This window comes from Epinephelus lanceolatus, chromosome 23, assembly GCF_041903045.1.
Source record: "Epinephelus lanceolatus isolate andai-2023 chromosome 23, ASM4190304v1, whole genome shotgun sequence".
Classification (NCBI taxonomy): domain Eukaryota; kingdom Metazoa; phylum Chordata; class Actinopteri; order Perciformes; family Serranidae; genus Epinephelus; species Epinephelus lanceolatus.
Genome location: NC_135756.1, coordinates 33,826,419 through 33,846,421, shown reverse-complemented (window position 1 = coordinate 33,846,421; position 20,003 = coordinate 33,826,419). Strand labels below are relative to the sequence as shown.

Here is a 20,003-nt window from a genome sequence, read left to right as displayed (position 1 = left end):
TTCGAGCCTCAACTGGTGCAGAATCCACATTGTAATGTAAACATCTTCTTGTGCTCCAGCTTATTGCTTAAAATTGCCTGAGCGTGACTGATGACTGTGCAGCATCTTCAAGTCTTTTTTCTGCTAGAAAATCTGCCTTCTCATGCTTGAAAATAAACCAAACTTTGCACAAAGATCCAGTGTCAATACTTCAGTGTGAAACCATCTGTGGCTTCTCACTTTGCACATAGCTCAACTAGTTACACATCAGTTTTTCACTTATGAAGCAAATCAATCATTGTTAAAATAAATTACCAACATCTCCATGCTGTCTAGATGCAATATGTGCTTTTTCAGATTTTTATTTTGATAACTGAATTTATTACAGTGGTTTGAAATCTGCTTTTCCATGCATGGATGGCTACTAAACCTGCACGTCTGGCTTAGTCAATTTGTGAAGCTACACATGAATTGTCACTGACTAGTGAGATAGAAATTGATTCTTAGTCTCAAAGGTTGTGAGTTCAAGCCTCAGTTGATGCAAAAGGCAGATTGTGTTGCAGCTGATATAAAAAAATGTCTGATTCCGTGAAGTAGTATATACAAACCATTATTAATTAGGAAATAATATTTGAAAATGTACTGAAGCTGCAAGTACAAAATAGTCAAATACAGCAGAGGGAACTGAAGATAGAAAAAGCACTCACCTCTGTCTGTGTGGATCCATGTCTGCCTGGATCCCCCACCTGTCTGTCTTCTTGTGGAGGAGATTATGGTAGTGCCCGGAGCAGTGTGAGGCCGCAAACGGTTGACCAGTTGCCCCAGTCCAGGGTGAAGAGGTAGCAGCTTGGACATACTGGGTGAAAATGGTGTATGTAGGGAGAGAGGCAAGGGGAGGACAGGAGGTTGATAAACGACACTGGGTGGTGACTGTGGTTGCTAGTTAACATGTGAACATGATCTCTCTCTCTTTCTGTTTGTGTGTGTGTGTGTGTGTGTGTGTGTGTCAGAGAGAGAGAGAGAGGAGAGAGATGAATCAGCAGTTGACACTTCTGAGCACACCATACTGTATTCACCCATTCAGTCTGGTTTTGTTGCCTCCACTTGCTATTGTCAAACCAGGCTATTTGTCACCATGGATGAAATAAGCAAACAAACAAACAATAAAAACAATATATATTGTCCAGTGACAGTATATAGGCTATATTTAATGAGAGGTCACATCTCAACAATCAGTGGTGGAAAGTTAGTGAATACATTTACTGAAGCACTATACTTAAGCAGCATACAGGTGGAAAAGTTAAACATTTGCAATAACCCTCCTTCTGGTGATTTTCCCAATTTCCTCCAATAATTTTGACGGAGTGACTATTTGCACCACAGTATAAATAGCCTTGGCCTCTCAGCTGAGCTTTTTTCACCCCTGTATGATGTGTGACAACAAACTTTGCGCGTACAAAAAAACCTAACTGAGGCAGACCTGCTGTCTGTTTCTGTATATTGAAACCATTTCCCTCAGTAGAAACGAAGCTTTGATTTACTCTTAGTTCACAGATAAGAAACTATAAATTGTGAAGACAGTAAAGCCTCCACTAAAATAGCATTTTAAGTCTTGTGTGTGATATATTCTTCAGGGATTTATATTTTGGGATTTATCCAGGTTTCATACTGTATGAGAAGAGGAAATCTCTGCTAGGGTAATTTATACAATGTATTAGTGAACCTTGTGAGTTGTAATGGAGCAAAATCTGTGTGCCGTTACCTTTGTTTAATGTCGCTGTTGCCCTGGTTTTATATGAGAAGAGGGAAAGATCGCTAGTTGCTAGGCTAATTTATACAATGTAAAATGCCATAGGCTTGTGCTAATAATGTTGGCATGTTGTATTTGTGGGGAAAATGTGTCCGGATTAACAAAAGTGTTTATAGTTATAGTTATAGTTATAGTTAAGCTGATTTGTGTGCTTGTGTTTGAAATCATCTCTATTAAGACATGTTTAATGTGTGTTTTGAATCAACTAAACTTTATAACACTTCACAGAGTCCTCTGTCGCCAATAGGGCTGTCAAAATTGCTCATAAATGACGTTCAAATATTCCTTCTATAAATAACTCAGGTTCGAACCATTTGAAAACAAAAATTTTTTCACATTATGTCCACAGTAGGGCAAACTAATACAAGGAAACATACTTGTATATGTATTAATACAAGGAAACATAACTAATTGCAGGTTTTTTTATTTCAACATAAACGTCTTTGAAAACATTTACATACCTACACATTAAAACGCATAAAACAATTATCTATAACATTATGTTATAAACAACCGCGGACCTCTCGCTCGCCCCCCCTCTCTGACCGGTCATGCAGTGCGTTCAGTGCAGCGGCCCAGGCCAACGCCCACTCGCAAAGAGGACAGCTGCGATGGTGTTTTTTCCCTCCACAATCGAATATCAATTTTCACATTCGAAGGTCCATTTTTTTTTCAAATTTGAATTTAGAATATTCGTTGACAGCCCTAGTCGCCGACTAGAGTTTTGGAGGTGTAACTGCAGAGTGACACACACACACCACCGCACAAGTAAAAATGCTCACAACAACGTGGGCGACGTGCGTAGGGTATACGCACAACCATAAATCCACTTACAGAAAAAACACTTGGCATGGTTGCATTGTAATGATAGGACAGTTAGCTATGTAGCGAACCTAGGTCCTGAGGGTTGAGCTTGAGAAGATAATAGTTTAGTTGTACAAAATGAGGGTGAAAATATTTGCACCAAGGTGGATATAAACAGCACACATCACTATAATCCAGGGTACGAATAGTATCCACTTCTAATTGTACAGGGGTGCAAATAGCATACATTGCTATTTGCACCTGGGTGGGTGTAAGTTTTTGAATTGAATTGAATATTTGAATATTTTGATATTATGTCCTCTTGAGCAAAAATCAGAGAGGCTCATTTTAGACACTTGTGACAATGAATGCTTTGTCATCTGATAACATGGCAAAGTGAGTACAGATGGGAAGTTTAGAGAAATCCTGCTGATCCAAAGAATGTATTTGATTTAATTTTGTATGGAATCTTTGGGAACCTGTGGGAACACAACATTAACCAGTGTACAGTTCTCAAAGTTAAGCATCTCGTGGATCTTGCAGTGACCCTCTTTTTAGTGATTTTCTCAGCTCAACAAGTCCTCTTCAGCAAAAAAGAGATACAACTTACTTTAGACAGCTGTGACCTGATATCATGGCCAAGGGGTTATGGATAAAGGCATGCATTGAATATTGCTGGTCCATGTACAGTTTTCATCAAGTAATCTTAGAGCAAGTCCTGAAAGGATGGCAGTGGTTGGATTTGAACTCACGCCTCCATAGAAATTAGAGCCTAGATCCTGCCAGCATCTCTCCTGCTCTGTTTAGTTATTTTATCAGTACTTTCATTTTATGTTATACTATACATCTGCTCCCCGTCATTTAAGAGGGAAAGATTGTACTTTTTATTCCATTACATTTGTTAGACAAGATTAATAATATCTATTATGAACATATAAAATACAGTGCAGTGCTGTCAACACTCAGTAATGATAATCCAGTATTAAATAATGTGTATGTAATTATATTACACTGACATGGTCTATACTATACTCTATCTTTAGTTTAGCGTCAGGTACTTTAAGAACTTTTGGCAGATAATACTTTTGTACCACTTAAAGGAACACTTACCTTTCTGGAAATTTTACACTTTTCTTTGTTTAGATTAAAATGCTATTAATTAGCTGATGGAAGTGAATTCCACCAGAAATAAAAACTCATAATTATATCATTGTCATATGGTTTAAAAAGGCCTCCGACTGTACTGACGTAATTGCTCACACAGCATCTCCCCCTTGTTGTTTGTTGCCAGTCATCAGTACTATCTGACGTTAGCGTTTACGTTATATTATATACATATATATATATATATATATATACCGCCTGAAGTTTCAAAACTCCGGGGTTGCTTTTGACTGTGCTGGACATATAACGTTATATCACATATAACGACATATAACGTTATATCACAACACTGCATTCAGTTGCTAATGGCTAACGTTAGCCTACTCTAGCCTAACGTTGCCTGAGCCTCCTTGTTTGTTGCCAGTCACCAGTAGGGCTGTCAAAATTGCTCAAAAATGATGTTCGAATATTCCTTCTAAAAATAACTCATAGGTCCGAACCATTCAAAAAAAAAAAAAATTTCGCATCATGTCCCAAGAGGGCAAACTAATACAAGGAAACATGCTTGTATGTGTATTAATACAAGGAAACATAACTACTTGTAGGTATTTTTATTTCAACATAAACATCTTTGAAAACATTTACATACCTACACATTAATATTTAGGAAAACAGCATTACTCAGCACTGCAGCTAATACAGATGAGGAAAACATAAGCTAGCACTAACCACTTTAGCCTGCTTCTCAACCAACAGCAGAGCTATCTTAAAAACTTCTCCCAGGCAATCTTCTCAGTCCAGTAGAGTAAACTTTTCTTCATTCTTACATGCATATGTAACTGTAGTGAAAAACTACAAAGGATGGAGTGACAGAAAACAAACTAGCAACGTTACATTACCGCTGCAGGTGCTTCTCAGTCATTGAGTGAATTTTTTACGCAGTTAACAAGCGCTACTTCTGGTTTGAGACATTTCCAAATAAAAGCAGGTGTTTCAAAAATAAAGTCACAGAATGGCTGCAATTACAATTGCTACTAACTTACCCTTAGTTCTCAAGGAAACTATATTATTAGTTTCCTTGTTAGCTCTGCAATGTTTTTAGAATTCTTCACTTTTTTTGTTTAGCTAAGTTAGTATACAGGGTGGAGCATTTATCAGCTAAAGAGCCCCATATTTTTCTGAGGAGTTAAAGTAAACCAAAAAAGAGAGTGAGAACTGTACGTAGAGCCACAAACCCGACTTCAAATTAATGCTAATGTTGTCTGCCGGCTAGATAGGTGCAGTAGCATTGTTCCGACCTCTCATTGTTCTGACATCCCATTAGTCCGATGTCCTGTTTTTCCGATATGTGATTATACTAGGCTATACTGTATTTGTGTACCATAGAGGATCAACAACGCAACAAAAGCAGGCTACTGGTCGAGATACAAGTGTCATAGAGAGGAGAGAGTGAAACACCATAACCTCCTGTTATTAACTCTGGGGTAGGGGGTTTTGTAGGGAGCTCTGCGGTGCTGAACGGCTCCCAGCGGGCGTATTTCTGCCTTGATGGTGCGCCGCAACCGGCTCTGGATCAGCTGGGAAAGGCTTGAGGGGAAGCAGGCTCACGGCTTATGTGTTTGCCACTTTCTTTTTCATTTTAACCCACACCATTATTTTTTCCTGACCCTAACCAAGTGGTTTTTGTGCCTAAACCTAACCAGACCTTAACCACAGGGCATCACGATGATTTCGGAACAACGGGACTTGGGTTTAATATGGCCGGAACAATGGGATGTCGGACCAATGGGCTGTCGGACCAATGGGCAGAGCCCGGCTATAGATAAGGGCAGCTGTTAGCAACAAGTTGAGTTGGCTAGTAGTTGCTGCCTTCGTTAATTGGATTGGTTAGGTTTAGGCAAGAGACTGGTTGGACAATGATATGTCATTGTTTTGTTTGTAGCTTGTTTCCACTTCCCCCAAATGGCCACATCAGTTAGGCTACTCTAGGACTTTGAATGCAGGGCTTGTAATTGAGAATTTTACTTAAAAAACTATGTAACTTTTTGCAAAGCAAAAGTATGGCAAAGTGACAATTAGAAGATAATGGTTAATACTAAGACATTTTGTTACAGTAATAACTCATTGAGAGGAGTCATGAGTCAGTAAACTGCCCCAATATTACATAGCAATGTATATGTGAAGTTTGTAAACATTAGCCACCATAGGTATGGGCGGATTATGAGACAGTGGGCCCCTGGTCACAGACACACAGAAGGCCTCAGTACATTGGACCAAAACACAAAGAGTTGATAGTTCAATCAATCAATCAATCAATTTTATTTATAAAGCCCAATATCACAAATCACAATTTGCCTCACAGGGCTTTACAGCATACAACATCCCTCTGTCCTTTGGACCCTCACAGCGGATTATGAAAAACTCCCCAAAAAAACCCTTTAACGGGGAAAAAAAAACGGTGGAAACCTCAGGTAGAGCAACTGAGGAGGGATCCCTCTTCCAGGACGGACAGACGTGCAATAGATGTAGTAGAGAACAGATCAGCATAATAAATTAACAGTAATCCGCATGACACAATGAGACAGAGAGAGAGAGAGACAGAGACAGGTAATGACAGTAGCTTACAACAACATTATTAAAAGTAATAATATTATAGTTATAGTTCTGGCTACTGTGGTACAATATGTTGAAAGTATGTATTAATATCTGGCAGTATACATGTGTGACAATAGTCATAAGTGTATAATAACAGTAGAAGTATGACTAATGACTAATGATGGCAGCAGCAGCAGGAGGCATCTGGCAGGACCACGGCAGCAGCACAACCACACACGTCACGCTGTCCAGGCACCGCTGCGATATGAGTTAATCTGAGAGACAGTGGAGCACAAAGGCTCCGGAGAAGAAGCCGAGTTAGTGACATCCAGAATGTCCGAGTTAGCAAGATGCAGTAATAGAATACGAGAGAGAGAGAGAGAGAGAGAGAGAGAGAGAGAGAGAGAGAGAGAGAGAAGGAGAGAAGGTGCCCGGTGTATTATAGGGGGTCCTCCGGCAGACTAGGCCTAAGTCAGCCTAACTAGGGGCTGGTACAGGGCAAGCCTAAGCCAGCCCTAACTATAAGCTTTATCAAAGAGGAAAGTCTTAAGTCTAGTCTTAAATGTGGAGACGGTGTCTGCCTCCCGGACCATAACAGGAAGATGATTCCACAGGAGAGGAGCCTGATAGCTGAAGGCTCTGGCTCCTGATCTACTTTTGGAGACTTTAGGGGCCACGAGTAACCCTGCGTTCTCAGAGCGCAGTGTTCTGGTGGATAATATGGCACTATGAGCTCTCTAAGATATGACAGAGCTTGACCATTTAGAGCTTTATAAGTTAACAGTAGGATTTTAAATTCAATTCTGGATTTTACAGGGAGCCAGTGCAGAGAAGCTAAAACAGGAGAAATATGATCTCATTTCTTAGTTCCTGTTAGTACACATGCTGCTGCATTCTGAATTAGCTGGAGAGTTTTTAAGGACTTACTAGAGCTACCTGATAATAGAGAGTTACAGTAATCCAGCCTAGAGGTAACAAAAGCGTGGACCAATTTTTCTGCATCTTTTCGGGTCAGGATAGGCCTAATTTTCGCAGTTGGTTAGCCTTTTTTGTTGTTTTGTGTCTCTTTGCAGTTGCTTTGTATCTCTTTGTAGCTGTTTTGTGTCTCTTTGTGGTCATTTTTTGTCTCTTTGTGGTTGCTTTGCATCTCTTTGTAGTAATATTGTGTCTCTTTGTGTCTGTTTTGCTCATTTTGTAATCATGTTGCATCTCTTTCTAGTTCTTTTGTGTCTCTTTGTGGTTTCATTTCCCATTGTGTAGTCATGTTGCATCCCTTTGTAGTCATTTTGTGGCTCTTTGTGGTTGTTTTGCCCATTTTTGTGTTCATCTTAACTCTCTTTGCATGTATTTTCTGCCGTTTTGCATGTCTTTGTAGTTGTTTTGTGTCTATTTTTGTTTTTATGTGTCTCTTTGTAGTCGTTTTATGTTTCTTTATCGTCATTTTGAGTCACTTGTATTTTGACAATTACAGACGAAATGTTCGGTCTACATGTCATCTAAAGTAGGCTATACATGTGTGCTCATACCCTGACCTTCACCTAAGAAAAAAAACATTTGTAGTTGAATGGATGTTCATGTGCCACCTGATGGCTGCCTACCCTATATTACAGCCTGCTAGTGCCCAATTTGAACCATATTTAATTTCTTTAATGTCCTGTATTTCATGGCAGTAACAAAAACACGTTTGCTATTGACAGCAGTTCAGAACAAGACTTAAGACACTGAACAGACACAGACACAGTCATCAGATATTGCCTGAAGACACAACTTTATTAATAAACCAGCAAGCAAAGCATGTAAAATACAACGCAAGATGCCCAGGAAACAGAGACAGGCATGTATAAAAACCCAAACAAACCATAAAAGTGGAGATGGGCAGCTGAAGCCTTGCCAACGGCTGTAAACAGAGTGACAGAGAGAAGAAAGAACAATGGGAGGAAAGAATGAGCAGCCGTAAAAGAGGCGGCGGGACCAGAGTGCCGAGGTTGTTGTTTGCATCCACACAATAAAGACATTCACAAGTGTCTGGTAAAGCGCAGGGACTGGTCTGCTGGACTGGAAATTGCTGTGACAACTGTGGAAGAGGTGCTGGACCGGTTGTAAGTGATGCCTCAGGTTAATAGTCTGATTCCAGATACTGCTGCTGTCGTGACACTACAGTGAGTTGCAGAATACAAAACATAGTTAATGCTGGTTATGGGTTAATACTCTGCTCTCTCCTCTCCTGCAGCCAAAACCTGACTTTTCTGAGAAAACAGAGAGAAAGAGAAAGAAAGGACGCTGTTCACCCATCAGTGGTAATATGATTCACACAGGAAAAGAGTGTGTGGATTAGATAGCTATCTGATAGCTAAAAAGCCAAGTGTAAATGCATCCAAAAAGCATTAGAGATGGATTGACATCTGAGATGTTTAATAGGTGTAAATACATCCATCTAATGCATACTAAATGTTTATTCCTCCCAAGTGTAACAATGTCAGTAAATGGTCTCTTGTACAGGGTCTGCCCTCAAGATAACAGCAGCTGAGGTGACACTGATATTACACTGAAATTAGCCATTTTCTTTCTGTCACATGCAAAGTGACAGAGGAAGAAAATGGCTCTATCAATTCAAACCACATACAGACAGTGGCATGCTGCTTTACGGTTGGATTCCTGATCAGTACGACCCCTGAATGGTGAGTTAGAGCCTGTGAAGGCATTATTAGCTACCCAATTAAACTGTTGTTGTGATGTGAAGTTTCTCTTGTTCTAGTGTGTTTTAGCTGTTATCAAACAGCTTCAGGGGCATTATTACCACCCTCTGGACTGATGTAGGGCTGACCCTCATGTGGATGTAGCCAGAAGATGAATTTTAATCAGATGTGTGATCTGGCTTATGGTGTGTTCACACTGAATCCGAGTCAATGAGCCTGATCCCAAGTCAATGCATAAACATGAACAGACCAAGTAATGCGGCGTGCAACTTTGCATCACATTCGCTGTGAACACACCATTAGAGATTTAAACCTCTGCCCAAACCCCACACCCAGGATTAGAGTCACCAATTCAGTATCTGACCAAATGTCTCCCCTTCCGTTCCTGAGATATGACATTAAATAATGCCCTGAAAAATGTTTTATATGGAATATTATGATGTAACAGTGAAGCTGACCTTTGGTCTTTTGGATATAAAATATTATTACTTCACTAATTTATCCTATTAGACATTTGTGTGAAGTTTTATCAAAATTACCATGTGAATTCTTGAGTTATGGCCAAAAACACATTTTTTGAAGTCACACTGACCTTGACCTTTAACCTTCAACCACAAAAATCTAATCAGTTTATTCTTCAGTCGATTGTCTGAAACATCTAAAGAAATTAGCTTAAGGTGTTCTTGAGATATCATATTCACAAGAATGAGACAGACACGGTCACAATGACCTTGACCTTTAACCACCAAAATCCAATCAATTCATGCTTGAGTCCAAGTGAATGTTTTTTGCCAAATTTGAAGAAATTCCCTCAAGTTGTACTTGAGGGAATTTCAAGCTCTCCCTAAGATATTGTGTTCACAATAAAGAGATGGATGCAAGTTCACAGCAACCTTGACCTTTGAGTCTTGACCACCAAAATCTAATCAGACATTCTAAAATCCAAGTCCATCTTCTTGCCCAATTTGAACACATTCCCTCAAGGCTTTCTTGAGATAACACATTCACAAGATTGAGACAGACAAGGTCACAGTGACCTTGATAATTGACCTATGCCCACCAAAAATTAGTCAGTTCATCATTGAGTCCAAGTGGACATTTGTCTTAAATTTGAAGAAATGTCTTTGAGGCATTCTTGAGATATCTTGTTCACAAGGACGGGACAGACAAACACTATGGACAACCCGAAACATAGTGCCACGGCCGTCACTGATGCAGAGGCATAAAAATCACGTATAGGCCCCTAACCTTAAATTATATCTGCAAGGACCTTAAACATTGAAGATGAGGTTTTTGAAATCTGCCTTTATAACTGGGGGACAGTACATTATATATTATCTACAGTGTTTGGCACAGCTGCATCTGCAACTGAGCAGCAGCTGCTCATTTTTACCACCGCAGGGTATATATATTTTATTATACACAGTAAATACAGTGCAACAACAGATTGTGTCTCAAATGCTGATAACGTAGCCATCATGTTGTCACAAAATCTCAAGCAATGTGTTGAGAATTGAGTATGCTGCTCCTTAAAGCCATTACTTGTCCAATTTGTATGTGATTGTCAAATTATTCTGATGATTTTTGTTTTAAAATGAGAAGAAAATTCTGGTGCTATTCTCACTGTCACATCCTGCTTTTTGTTGTTGTTATTGTTGTTGTTTTTTGATACCACTAAAGATCATTGATGAATCCTTGAATTTAATGTCTAAGTCAGTCTGGAAACCCTGATGCATTCTGTTCGTATAACTGAGCACTAACAGGACAGAACTCCCTCGCTCTTTCTCCCTCTCTTTCTAACACACACACACACACTCACATACATCCATACACATACATGAAGCTCACATATAAGTGACAATCAGTGATGAGGCTGAAAACCCTGCACACAACAATGTCCCAGCATTGACAGTGAGCTGCTGGATGGATTTAGGCGTGATTGGCATCTTCTCTACAGGTTTGGCTTCACCTCTTACAGTTACCTTTCATGCATCCACTTGGCCTGGAGCCACTGCTGCATCAAGACAACTGCTAATGCACTCAGTGTCAGGGTTAGACCGACATGTGGCAGATTAAGGGCAGATGTTAGTGCTGTCTGGCCAAAGAGACTTAGAGGTTTTTCCAGTTTGTTCAGTTAGAATATAAACACCAGATCTGTGACATTGAGACAAGCCCCAAGTCAAGACAGGCAAGTCCAAAATCAAGTCCCAAGTCAAGGCCCAAAGTCAAGATTGACAAGTTCCAAATCAAGACTGACAAGTTCCATGTCAAGACAAGCAAGTCCTGAATCGAATCCCAAGTCCAGTCCAAAGTCAAGCCTGACAAGTCCTGAATCAAGTCCTGGGTCAAGACTGATAAACCCAAGTCAAGTCTGAAGTCGTAGGTTGGAGAACATGCAGACACCCCACAGAAGGGCTCTCCCACCCCAGGCTCAAACCAAGAAACCTCTTGCTGTGAGGCAACAATGCTAACTACTGCACCACTGTGCCGCCAACTTTCAACATTTCCGCCAAATAATAACATAAAAATGGGATGCCTGGTGGCTCAGTGGGTAGAGCAGGCGCCCCGTGTACAAAGGCTGTGACCCACCTGCAGCAGCCGCAGGCTCAATTCCAGCCTGCGGCCCCCACCTTCATGAACTTGTACATTAGCCTACATTAGCATGTAACATGGTCACAGTAGTAGTAGACTAAACAAAGTTGCTCATATCCATGACCATGGCTACTTCCTAAAGCCTCTCCAAGGGGGTCCAAGGTCAGGAAGGATTTATAACTCTCTAGCATGTTCTGGGTCATCTCAGAGGTGAGCAAATGAATGCAACACGATGAATGCCACTATCCCCAGTTGAACAGCTTTTACATCTCAACCCTGTCACAGCCAGCTTTTACCCCAAGTTACCATTTGGAACAGATATAAACACTTTTGCCTTGAGATGTGCCTAGACAATACTTTCCACTAACTAATCATTTTCACACACAGATTTTTCATGGATTTGCAAAAAATGGAAAGGGACTTCGTCTGGAAGAGGGACAACCCTAACATGATAACACTGAATGGCTGAACTGGCTGGTTTGTCCGTGTATTTCAGTCATATAATATCTGCGCATAGCCTGAATCCCTGTTACTCAATCCCTGTTGTGAATGCAGCCATATTGTAGGAGAATTTTAATGTAAATATTGACATTATCGGTATTGGTGTTGAGTATCGGTATCTGCCTTTAAAATCCCATATCGGTCAAACCCTGGTTAGTATATACACATGTACATACACAGCAGTGGGAACATACTGTGGAGGTAGGGGCTGAGGGAGGTTTGGTTTAACTATTGACCAAGAAATTTCAGTGAATTCTTAAGAAATCTGGACTCATTTTGATCAGTCCACAAGGATGGGTTGAACATATTTAGACAGATTGCATTCTGGGAAAAGTCTTGTAGTGTGATCCCACTGTCAGACTGCAATGTTAAACTTCAGACTGATTGACTGAATGGAGACGTGGGAGCGTGGTGGGAAGTGTCGACTGTACTGCAGTAGATCAGTGGGGGTACAGAGGCGGTACGGGGTGAGGGCGGGGTCAGGTGCTCCTCACAGACAGAAGTCAAAGGTCAGGTCGGACTTGCCCATCTTCTGTCTGTACACGGCGTCAAACTTTTCATTCATAGATACTGTGAAGACATCCTTCCACAGACCAGCACGACCTGCAGACAGGACACAGGAGGAGAAGGAGGAGTTTTAAATATTGATAAAACATTCAGTTAAAACAGCTGACAGAGATAGCATCCTGGAGCTGAAATTGATTCAGCAGCCAAGACTGCATGACCAAGAGGACCCCAGACCTACAAGAGTCCTAAAAGCTCCAGACTTAATGTGTGTTTGCTGTAATGTGCTAATTCAATAGAAGTTTGTATGGGAATGTGCAACACTAATGCACAATACATATGACATGGTAGAGACCAGCTTTGTTAGTTAATCCTACAGATTATTTGTAGTTTTGTTTTTAATCAAATTCCAAATACCAAATCTGGGGTCAGGTAATATTTCACTATAGAAACATTGTGCTCATGAGCTGGCTGGGGGTGGATGCAGCAGCTTACCTTAAAGGGATAGTTCAGATTTTTTGAAGTGGGGTTGGATAGGGTACTTATTCAAAGACAATATGTTACATAGAGTAGATGTCAGTTGGCACACCCCTAATTTGGCGAAGTGGCAGCAGTCCAGCATGGAGCAGTCAACTGCTGTGGAGGGGTCAGCAACAAAACGTGTTTTGGCCACCTAAAGAAAGTCTCACCTAAAAAAATGTATATCAGTGTACACTGTATTTAGAGTATTTTCACTGGTTTACCTTGCTGTCAAACAGAGGTTTCCTTTGAGAATGCCATGCTCACTTCCACTGTCTGATTGTTGCGGGTAAGCAGTTGGTAGAAAGTTTAGACTGCTGCATAAGTATTAGTAGGTAAATAGTGGCCTTGCGTCCAATATCAGGCAGCTCTTCAGCCAAAATGCCAGGTGGATTACAGCCTGGATTCAACATATTAAAGACATTCATTGGAAGAAGTAAAGTTTTCTTCTTTTTTTTTTAAAATCCCATTCACTCATTAAGCCTTGATCTGAGTGAACAGATGACAAATGGAGCCCCCTGGACTTGACTTTTGTTGGCAACTATAATTTATGGTTATGTATTATTTATGCATATTGTTTAGTTAAATTTATTTGGACTTATGTTTTTACTTGGGTGTCCTGACAGTCTGTGTTCACATTTTAAGAACTTTTGAGCTGGTTCATTGTTATTACATGGTTCTAAAACGCTCTTCTCATTCTTGCACAAGTAAGGCTCATAATGTAATAACTTATTACATTATTACATTATGCACAAAGCTGTTATTACCTTATACGCTCATGATTTTATTACATTATAAGCCGATTATTACATTATGAACTTTTATTACATTTCTGTTATTACATTATGAAGCGTTATTACATTATGAGCCATTATTACATAATGAGTTGCTACACTTCCACGCACCAGTCAACTTTCTCTTACAGTTTGCTTCCATGCCTATGAAAACACACTCACACTCATTTTACCCCCAACAACATAGAAGATCTATACAATCAGCACAATTTCAAGGTGGACATCCAAGATTTAAATCACCAAATTCAGTATCTGACCAAATGTCTCCCCTTCTGTTCCTTAGATGTGGTGCTGAGTAATGGCCATAAAGGTGTTTTATGCAGATCATTATGATGTCATGGTGAAGCTGATTTTCAACCTTTTGGATATAAAATGTTGTCACTTCATTATTTTATCCTATTAGACATTTGTGACATTTTGTCATAATAAGCATATGAATATTGAGTTATGGCCACAAACATATTTTGTGATGTCATACTGACCTTGATCTTTTACTTTCTACTACAAAATTCGAATCAGTTTATTCTTGTCTCAAATTTGAAGAAATTCCCGTAAGTTGTTCTTGAGATATCATGTTCACAAGAATGCAACAGACACAAAGCCACACTGAACTTGACCTTTGACAGCCAAAATCTAACAGCTTCCTGCTTAAGTCCAACTTTGAAGAAATTGCCTCAAGGTAATCTTGAGATATCAGGTTTACAAGAATGAGACAGATGAGGTCACATAGACCCTGACCTCAGAACACCAATATGTAATACTTAATTATTGAGTCCAAGTGAACGTTTGTGCCAAATTTGAAGAAATTTCCTCAAGCTGTTCTTAAGATTTTCACAAGAATAAGATAGATGCAAGGTCACAGCAACCTTGACCTTTATCCTTGACCACCAAAATCTATTCAGTTCATCCTCTAGTCCAAGTGAAGGCTTGTGCCAAATTTGAAGAAATTCCCTTGAGGCATTCTTGAGATGTCATGTTCACAAGGATGGGACTGACGGACGGACGGACGGATGGACGGACAAACGAACAACCTGAAAACTAGGCTATCCAAAGGCCATTGGCGGTGCAGATGCATAAAAACATTTAGTGATTTAGCATTGCTGAACTGGGGAGTTGCTGGTCTACCACTGCCTCAAACAGATATGTTTTCCTTTTGTGAGGCTTTGCTATTTAAAAGGGTTAGTTCAGATTCACCAAAGTCACACAATAACATAAACTACTGTAACTAAGTGATTGAAGACCAACAACTCACATGTTCAGCAAACTAAAATTACTGTTCTTGAAGTCTGGTGGTTTTGATGAGAGCATATGAATCAAGATACTTTGTTACTTCACTGACTATTTCTCACTCAAATGTTTTAAAAAATAATGGAATCTTGATTGGTATTTGATCAGCACTGCCCATAGACTGCAACTAAAGATGGACGACGCATCCCCACTTACCGCCACTATACATTAGTGAAGCCAAGCTATCCCATATATGGCCGCTGCCATCTGCTGCTGCTGCTGTCATTCATCCATTTCCACCCAAACCCAGTCCAGCCCATTGGGCTTAGCGCCATTGAATACTAGCACACTGACTGGCACACAAAGCTGTTGATCATGGCATCAAATCCCAATTTTATAGCACTACATAGCTACTTAAAATCAAACTTATCCTAAAAACTAACATCAGGGTGGTAAGTTCTACCGTAAATGACAGAAACCATCTTTGGCAAAACTTTATTGATGTGTACTTTGAGTTTTTAGTTTGGCCCATGTCCCATCCACTAACATGGAGGGGACAGGCTTTATGACCTGTACTGCAGCCAGCCACCAGGGGGCGATTGACATGTTTTGGCTTCACTTATGAGGAGCTGTCATGTTGTCCATCTTTATTTATAGTCTATGGGGCTGTCTAGATTGACAGTTTGACTAAAGTTCACCAGCAGTGATTACCAGCTGCTTTAGAGATGCCTTGGATCTGATTGGTTGTTTCACAGATTACCTGCGTCATGTACTACTGTCAGGATATAGTGACAGTATAAAAATAAATCAAAAAATAAATCAAAAAAGTTACCTACTGTAGCTTAAATTAAGTTAAATGAACCTTCAACAAAGCCCTTTAATTTTAAGCACAGCTAGATATGTATTAGATGAGTGCTTATTTACTACGCGTTGTCTTTCATCTTTTTAATCTTTTCAACAACACGTTGATGGATGGGTTGATTCTAATTCTCTCCAGTCCTGATTCCCCACTCCAAATTAAAAAAAAAAAAAAAATTAAAATAAGGGTCCAAGATATTTTCAAACTGCTCTTTTAACATCTCTAGCTTTAAGGATTTTAGTTTAGCTTCACAGTACTGTCACAATCTGAGTGTGGCCCGATTCAAGACTATGACTGTGATGACAGTGTTACTCTTCTCCATGATGACTGTAATGTAACAATCACGTGAATTCTGATGATTCATGGGACAATTGGGGCTGCTGAGTGAAGCAGCATGCCGTGGCTCTGACTCACCTGCTGCGGCCCGTGTGAGATACATCAGACTGACAGCTGTGTGTTAAGCCTATAGCACACCAGACACCAGACTTCCATGCACTAAAAGAAAAAGAATTAGATGGGGAAAAATGAAGAAAAAAAAGAACAGATGAAAGAAAACATAAGTATACACCAAAAAAGGAATGGAAACCAAATGGAATAATTACAACAAATTAGGGAATATATATATATATATATATATATATATATATATGCATATAAAAAACATGAGAAACAACAAAAGTTAAATCAAAGTGGACCGGGCCTGCAGGTTGAGATCACTGACTATACAGAAATTAAATGCAATCTGTGGTGTACATGCAACATTTAGCCACACGATGATGCTATAATCATCTCAAACTGAGTGTGAGAAAACTGTCTTGTCTATGGACAGAACTCACAGATCCCATCACTTATGTAAATAATTATGCCTAGTGTGTTCAATATTAAATACACTATAAAACGACATCATAAAATAAATATTATTATTATAATATATGAATAGATAGTGTTTTAGGATATTTAAAAAAAATAATAATTACAGACATTTTTACTTTTTATTAGTCTGTTTTTATTTCATAGTGGCATTTTTCCCAATGACACATTTAATTCATAATTTTTACTTTTAATGACGGTGGTGCTGACAACGCCCTCTCACCTTTCAGCTAATCAGATGCCTTCAATGCTGCGTTCCATTTACATTGCAATTCGAAGCTGGGAATGACCCAAGTTGACTGCGTCCCAGTATAAGTTGTAAAACCAAGTACCAGCAGCAGCAGCAGCAGCAGCAGCAGCAATACCAGGTTAGCCATTCTCAGCCATTGTTAACAATACCAGCAGTAGATAACGAGGAAGGTATTACGCTGCATTTTGTGTGCACAAACAATGTAGCAACATGTCCACAGTTGGAGGTTAGACAATACTATGTGTACAATTGATTTAATGAGACACAAATAAGACAGAAGTGCTAATAAACAGTATATGACTACAGCTTTCACTACTTTGATGCGCTGAGCAGCCATCTTGGACTTCAAGTTCAGGGATGGCAAGGTTCCTCTGTGCAGCCACAGACTGTGTGTGCTACTGGCTGAGCTGCTAACCAGAGTCTATCACCGTGCAACGTCTTGCCCTTCGGCTTAGGGGTCATGTATGCTACTATGCTACTAGGTTAGCTGCTAAGGATAGCCTGTAGCTGCGCAGTGGCTCGTCCTGCATCTCAGGAATTGTGTATGTTAATGTGCTACTGAGATAGCTGCTATAAGTATAGTGTGTACTGTAGCTTCGCGAGATAATAATAAATAACGGCCCGTTTACCACATAGTCTATTTCAAATGAAGCTGGTAGCCTCTGCAGTAGTGGTAAGTCAAAGCCACTATTTTTTAATTTTCTTGCTTTATGTCCGTCTCTATTATAAAGAAATAACATTCTTTGCTAGCTTGATGCTAATGGTAATACTCACTGGGTTGATAAAGTGCCTCTGCTGTTTCACACCATAATTTTTCCCTGTGTGGTCCATACCAACACCATACGTCGCTGCGGCTAGAATCGGGCAGCGTGCAGTGTGAACCAGGCATGACCTGCTAACCAGAGTCTGTCGCCGTACAGTGGCTTGTTTTTTGGGTCAGGGGTCATGCATTGTGCTACTGAGTTTGCTGCTAACTCAGTGAACCCTCCTGAGCAATGACCGCTGAATAAACTCTAACCGGGAGAAAATTTAGCTGGTTGCAATCTGCAATCCTGTACTGTATGGCAAGATTAATGGTGCGTAAATGGTAAAGTGTGTTTTGTGTTTCAGTGTGAGGATTAGATGTGTAAACAGTGTCTAATATATAACTGTCCTGCTTTTATGTAAAGCCAACTGCTCAGCTTAGTCTAGGGCCTGAGCAGGTCAAAGTACTGACTTTGATATTGTGTGTGTGTGTGTGTGTGTGTGAGAGAGAGAAAAAGTCTTGTGAAACTAGTTTCAAGACTCTCTCTGAACCTGTCTGTCTAATCCTTATCTATTTATAATCTTACTATCGTATACAGTATGACAGTATTAGGGAGCAGGTGACGTGTTAATGCATTTACGCTATGTCAGATTATCTGACCTGCTGTACAGTATGCATTAGGCAGGTTTTCCACGCAGTGTCCTGTCCCACTTAAAGCATTCATACTGCTCACTGCTGTTCGATGACCTAAAGTAACTCCCCATACACAAACTCATTAAACCCTATAGCCTTTTAGCAAAGTATGAACCATGACCAACACAGTGGAACAACCCTGCTGCAGCAATGCTTTAATTTCTGGGTATGTTTTCATCCTAATTATTTCTTAAAAGTTCTGGAAGAAACTGAGTATTTTGTTAATAGAGCAGAGTGAGACCAAATTCCGAAACAACTAAGCCTACATGTAGATGAGTTAGTTTAGCTGTGCTGAGTTTGTAAGCAGCTGGTGATTTCCAAAAGAAGCCACTTAAAAAACAAATACTCACTTTAAGTTAACATGTATCATTCTCCATATATGTTGAATTGTTTTCATGCCTGTAGACAAATTTCACATTTGTGCATGTTTAGCTGACCTTCTGTGCTATGACAAAAAGACTGTTGCCTCGGCTGGCTCGGTAATGATTATGAATTAGTTAATCAGAAGCTTACCAGTTTAACATTGTCCCAGTTTTGCCTATAACCAGTGCCAAACTATACTGTTCTTTCCAGGAAACCTTCTGGGAATTTTGGAAATTAAGACCTGTGTGATATGATTGATATTAAGGGCTCTAGTTTCCCGGCGCAGCGCAGGGTGGTGAACCTCGTGCAGAGCTAGTTTCGAACAGCACAACCCGATGCGCACTCAGTTTGGTAGTTGGCAGACCAAGGTGCGCTGAGATGGGTGTGGCGGTGCAGCAGGGGGAGGTGTCGACAGATCCAGCTTGGCGCAGTGACAGTTTTGTGCCAAAAGGCTTCGCCGAAGGTACGCTAAAAGCTCGGCAGCTGAAACCAGGTCTACTGTCAGCGCAGGCGGAGTGCAGCCGTTGTTAGCGGAGGTTTGGCTGACCGGCGGACAGTGCGCACACGTCACCCAAACCTCACAGGCAGGTTTCCAGAACGTCAGGCACATTAACAATCAAAAAAATACCCACAAAAACCACTATTCAGTGCAACTACCTGCAATCAGCACATAAATGTATCTCTATATCGACTGTCCCATCACATCTGATGTCAGATCACAGGGGATTGGCACCGTTTGGCACGTTTGGCACGCGTAATGGAAACCCAACCTGATTTGATTAACACAGCTGCAAACTAATGAGTTCACATCCCTCTCAGCCAACCACAAACAGCCACAGCATCAGATAGGGAGTATATATTCAGCATCTGTCGTCTTAGAAAAGTCAAAAGAAAAGAAACAGAGTGAGACTGCGAGAGAGAAAGAGAGAGCGTGCGCGCACGAGAGAAACGCAACATTGATTTACAATTGTGGTGACCTCCTCCCAGGCTACCTTTGCATCATCAGCCCGTGGAGGTCTGCTCACAGTTCCGTATATTCGGACACTGCGAGCTTGGACCTCCCGGACCAAAACATCAGTTTCCTCCTGGGAGAAGTTT

At 40.3% G+C, this 20,003-nt stretch overlaps 2 protein-coding genes across 2 annotated transcripts in view; both read right to left on the bottom strand.

Moving 5' to 3' along the window:
- efcab6 (EF-hand calcium binding domain 6) overlaps positions 1-834 on the bottom strand; it is a 102,439-nt gene extending 101,605 nt beyond the window's left edge. Inside the window, 1 exon segment of the mRNA XM_078165160.1 lies at positions 687-834. Within this exon segment, the coding sequence (XP_078021286.1) occupies positions 687-834 (148 nt within the window).
- Positions 835-11,355: 10,521 nt separating this feature from the next.
- Positions 11,356-20,003, bottom strand: part of sult4a1 (sulfotransferase family 4A, member 1) — a 45,570-nt gene continuing 36,922 nt past the window's right edge. Inside the window, exon 7 of the mRNA XM_033614829.2 lies at positions 11,356-12,684. Coding sequence (XP_033470720.1) covers positions 12,572-12,684 — 113 coding nt within the window. The 3' untranslated portion in view covers positions 11,356-12,571. The remainder of the gene's footprint in view (positions 12,685-20,003) is intronic.